Here is a 5,049-nt window from a genome sequence, read left to right as displayed (position 1 = left end):
GTCGAACAATTAGCTTTTCTTTTCGTTTTAATAGTGTGTACCGGAGAGAAAAGAGAAAGGAAGGGAAAAGAGATCAACATCGCACGTGGTGGGGCAGAACAACCTTAAAACCACTTTAATCTTTCTTCCCTTACAGTTGCGTCACTACAATATCGAAAATCTCCCCCACCAAATCACTTTCCTAACGGCCTTTTGCTTCGTAGACTTATATTGTTATGGCCTCATCGTATCTCTCCAAAACAAGGACATCAAGAAGAATCTCCCTCCCGAATGCTACATGAGTGGAGCGTCTTCCTTTGATCTCCAATGCTTGCAAGAACTGAGGATTTTCCGCCGTTTTTTTTTTTTTTTTTTCTCTTTTTTGGTTAGTTCGTGTCCTTGTCTGAGTGCTCAGGAGCTGCACCTCCATATATCTATATCCAGCTGGAATAACCAAATCTTTCTGGTCTTGCTCCAAAAATCAGCTGTTTTCAGCTGTGAAGGCCTCTTGGCTAATGGTCCACCAGAGAGCGCTCCCAATTCAAATTGCCAATTGCTTTCAATTGTAACAGTAAGCTTGTTTGAATATGGAAACCACCACTGATCTCTCCCATCGCATTCTGGCCATCACCAGCAATTTAAGTGAATCTGTCCAAACGAATACAAACCAACCCACATCATATTTTGTTCACTTCCATATCATATCAGAGGCAAGGGAAAGCAAAAAATATCAGCATGCATTTAGCGGCATGAACTCAAAGAAGCAAAGTATCATGGAGTTGAAACTTGAATGCCATGCAGTGCCCTAACAAATCATGTTTTCCAGGGAAGAAAAGGAACGCAAGCCAAGTATTCCTTGGATTCGGAGATCTTGTGTGTAGGTTGGCTGGAGTTGGATGTTTGGGTTTTTCAGTGACTGATGACTCAGCTGAACCAATCAATAAGCGCTAAGTATGACTTTCCCATTTTTCCATCTATATGATGTTTCTGCTCTCTCGTGGACGTGTACATTGAAGGAAAAAGTGGGATATGGGGAGTGTAAGATTTGTCAAGTGCAGATCACTCGAAACTTCTTTCACTTTCATCCTGCCACCCATACCCCACGCACTCTCCAGAGGCAGATTCCCCCAAAGTACTGTTCAAATCATTAACTTGTAATTCCAACAAAGAGATAAAAGAACAGGAAAAGAAAAAAAGCAATCCCGGTTTCTCTTTCAGCTACATAAAGAAATAGATAATATCGAGTTAAATCATCGAGAGGCCTATTGGACAGCAAATCGCAAAAAGAGCTTCAGGACCCATATGTAACCAGTATGAAATAGATATTATTGACATTAGTCGTCAAGAAGAACCAATAGATAATATTGACAGTAATAATCAAGAAGAGACCTTATTAGACAGTAAATCTCTACTCAACATTCTTAAAGAAAGGTTCTAATCGCAACAAAAACTCCAGGACCCACATGTAACAAAAACGAATACCTATTTTGCTAACATCTACGACAAGCTAAGATGCAGAAATGAGTTCATAGTCAAGATCTAAATGAACAAAATAAGAGCAACGGTCCTCCTCTATGAAACAGATACTAGGAATGCGAAAAAAATACTCACCTTCAATTTCAACCAGTTAGCTGGAGACTGTTTCCCCAGCTTCCGTGTCTCCAATCCACTTGATTTACAAATGTATTCTAACCTGCAAAACAATCACAGCAGAACAAACACATTAGGTACCTATAGAAGGACAACACGCAGAGAGTGACAATATCTAAGAAAAGAGTAAAAAACAGCCAACAATGATACTGCAAGCAAGTAAAAAGAGAAGAAAAATACGAAAAAAATTCCTATTGACAGGACACCCGATTCAACAAAGTAAATATGTCGCTCTACCCCATAGAGAAAAAGGATGACCCCTGTACTTTACAGGAGGGAAGAGGACGAACAAACACAAAGGAAGTACACAAAGCCAAGCAACAACCATTCTAATGGATAGTGAAGGGAACTTGTCAACTAATAAATCCAATACGGCTAAAACCAACAGGCCCCTTCTGCAACCGGTACTTGCAAAAAGGAACTGGTGGAAGAGATTGTAGGTTTAACATGGACATTGAAACCCTAATATGGATTTGGAAGTGGAAGCTGTTCCTTTGTGCAGTTAAAGTAATGGACATTGAGTTGATACACATCCATTAAAGGGTAAGCAAAACTCACCATCATAGACATATGTTCTTGTCCAACCAATACGAATTTGGACTGCAAAAAGTTCATTGATTGGGCACGGATCACAAATAATCGATCCATAAATGATTTTTACAGTCCTCCCTCCCATTACATGATCACATATATATACGTCGCACTCTCTTCTTTCTTTGCCGATATATATAATATACTTGCGGGGGCAAAATCAAAGTATTTCTCCAACAGGTCGGACGCATATAAAAGTTCTGATCTGCAGATAGAGCTTTAAGGGTGTTATTGCCAGTGGTTGCCATTGTGAATGAGATGGACATGTCCAGGATTTCCATAAGCACAGTGTCCCTGGTAGTGGTGGTAACTCATCATCATCATCATCCTATTGTTACCTGCAGACTTTCCCTTGCAGAGAGGGAACCCGACCGGCTTCGGCTTCTCCATGTACTGGTGCACGCACTTCGAGAACCTCGGAGTCGATCCGACGGTCACCGTGGCGGCGGACAGCGACGACGACGATGATGATGATGTTCTCGACGAGAAGGCTAGCGAAGGAGGAGGAGATGTTTTTTTGCCGGGCTTGGGCAGAAAAAGGAAGGCCCTGATCTTTAAGGACGAGGGGGGCGAGCGGTCGTACTCCTCGACGAGGTTCACGAGGTCCTCGTCGGAGGTGATCGAGATCAGGGCGTCGAGATCCTCTGTCGGAAGCTGACACCGGAGCGACACGGCGGCGCCGCACAGTTCCCCCATCTTCGACATCAGTTCTGTTAACCAAAACAACCTCATTCTAAATCACATCCCATCATTTTCATCGGAAACGCGCACGCAAATCCGAATTCCGAGGAACCGACACCGAATCCCGCAGGGAATCAAAAACCCAAAAACCCAAAAAACCCTAAATCAGCATCGCCACCACAATCCGCTCGAATCGAAAATCCAGAAAGCACGACGACATGCGCTCAACCGACACTGTTGATGGAAACACGAATAGAAAACGGACGCGACGCACACGATCGGGCATGGATTCGATAGTAACGGAACTGACCGGAGAAGGAGATGGAGCGGTCGACGGCGAGGACGCGGGTCTCGCCGCCGACGTAACGGAGCTTGCCGTCGGGGTGGCGGGGGAGGATCTTGCCGCCGTAGCTGCAGAGGAACTTGATGGTGGTGGCGGCGGCGGCGGGCGGTCCGACCATGCTTGCTGGGGTGGTTGGATGGGGAGAGGAATGGGGCCCGGATGCGTGGAGGAGATAAGGAGGAAGCTAGCGAGGGGAGAGTTGAAGATGCTGGCTGCTGGGTTGCGTCTTCAAGCCTAGGGATGGTTCGATTCTGCCTTCATTTATAGAGATCACTCACTGTCACTGGAGGAAAAAAAATTTAATTTCATGAGGGGGGAAAATGGAAAACGGAGAAGATTAGGGGGTGGGGCCCTCTCCTTCTTTTTCATTTTCCTTTTCTTTTTTTTTTTTTTTTGTAAAGATGGGGGATGGGACAGGGCTTGAGGTCATTTCCAGATTCCCCGTCTTCCCGGGTTTTTTCGGGACCCGCTCCATTTCACTTTCCCTTTTTTCTTTTCTTTTCTTTTTTGAGAAAGCGAATTTTCCTTTTTCTTTGTTCCGTAACATTGAACTGAGATACCGTGCGGCATGTCTCGCTAAACTTTTATCCTATATATATATATATATAATATTCTTTTTACTTCATCGAGATTTGGGAGCGGATGCATTTTGGCTTTTTTTTTTTACCCAAAATATTATGAATGAATTCCTGTAGTTTTTTTCCTAGTTCTTTGCATTTTAAATGACATGCATTACTATTGTTGGATTAGTTATTCTTTTATATCTCAAAAAAAAAAAAGGCGCGCACAGGAAAAGTTTGCTTAACGATAATTCAAATGTTATGATAAGTTGAATATGTATACTAACTAAAAATGTGTATGCTCTGAAGAACTTATTCTCGGTTTATTTTTTAGAAAATAAATAATTTTAAAAACATATTTTTAAAGATAATCACTTGTATTTTTTTGTAATAATTAGTTAATGAAAAATATTTTCATTATTGACAAAAATTTATGCCTAAGCATTTTCATGGATGATTATTCATTTATGAGTGATTGTTTTAAAAAATATTTTCTAGATTATTCATTTTTTGTGAAACAAATGCATCGTGAACACAATTTCTAATTTTGAAACCAAATAAATAATTCCTCCAATCCTACGTCTTTTGAAGCTGACATCTCCCAAATTGGCATCAGAGTCGGATTAAAGTGGATCTAGATACATGCTAAAAAGATCTTAATCGTCCCACATCACTTGGGAGAATCTCTTTGGCCTACTTGATAATCGCTATTGCTCTTCTCATCTCACAAGATATTTTTTGAGGTTGACGCCCCCAATATTGCAATCTGCCGACTCTTCTTCAATGGCCATTCTTGGGCGGCTCTATTAATGTAGGATAAACTTCAATAATTATTGAGTCTATATTTATTAGCATTTTGAGCTTTAATACCAATATTGGATGGCCTTAAATTTCTCTCACCCCAAAAATAATTTGCAGGACAACACTTATTCTCATTTGTACAAATTCATCATTAACTCCTTTAATTATTGATATGGGATAAATTCCAACAACTCACCCCATCAAAACTCTTTTAATCTCCAGAAACTTCGCGGACAGCAGTCACGTGAACTCTAATGTCTTCGCACGTCCTTGTCAATGAATCGAAAGGCCTCCGATTTAACTGTACTACTGTACAACTTCAGTCGGTAGCAGATGCACTAGTCGAGCCTACGCGCTCGTCTCTTCGTCTTGGGAAACTCCCCCGACCAATTCCTCAGGAGCATCTTGGAGTTGGCCGCGCGACACGACCCGGCGGAATCAAAT

The 5,049-nt window shown here is 41.8% G+C and overlaps 1 protein-coding gene across 2 annotated transcripts; it reads right to left on the bottom strand.

The window, feature by feature from the left end:
• Window positions 1-3,495, bottom strand: LOC104433500. Of its 2 annotated transcripts, none has more exons than XM_010046267.3 (4): window positions 3,212-3,495; window positions 2,559-2,930; window positions 1,591-1,672; window positions 1-627 (listed from the first exon to the last, which is right to left on the bottom strand). In XM_010046267.3, the coding sequence occupies exons 1-3, from the start codon at window positions 3,360-3,362 to the stop codon at window positions 1,668-1,670; spliced, it is 528 nt and encodes a 175-aa protein (XP_010044569.1). In that variant the 5' UTR covers window positions 3,363-3,495; the 3' UTR covers window positions 1-627; window positions 1,591-1,667. The 2 variants fall into 2 exon arrangements, with proteins under 2 accessions (XP_010044569.1, XP_010044567.1); XM_010046265.3 differs by having other exon boundaries at window positions 2-627; window positions 2,188-2,930.
• Window positions 3,496-5,049: the final 1,554 nt, after the last annotated feature.

This window comes from Eucalyptus grandis, chromosome 2 (assembly GCF_016545825.1).
Source record: "Eucalyptus grandis isolate ANBG69807.140 chromosome 2, ASM1654582v1, whole genome shotgun sequence".
Classification (NCBI taxonomy): Eukaryota; Viridiplantae; Streptophyta; class Magnoliopsida; order Myrtales; family Myrtaceae; genus Eucalyptus; species Eucalyptus grandis.
Note: the sequence above shows the minus strand (reverse complement) of the source record. Positions and strands in the feature narration are given on the sequence as shown.

Excerpts from the sequence above, each read along its gene's own strand:
- LOC104433500 (XM_010046265.3), bottom strand. The coding sequence starts at position 3,362 with ATGGTCGGACCGCCCGCCGCCGCCGCCACCACCATCAAGTTCCTCTGC. Across the intron at positions 2,931-3,211 it reads CCGCTCCATCTCCTTCTCCG|AACTGATGTCGAAGATGGGG; the intron begins GTCAGTTCCGTT and ends TTTGGTTAACAG.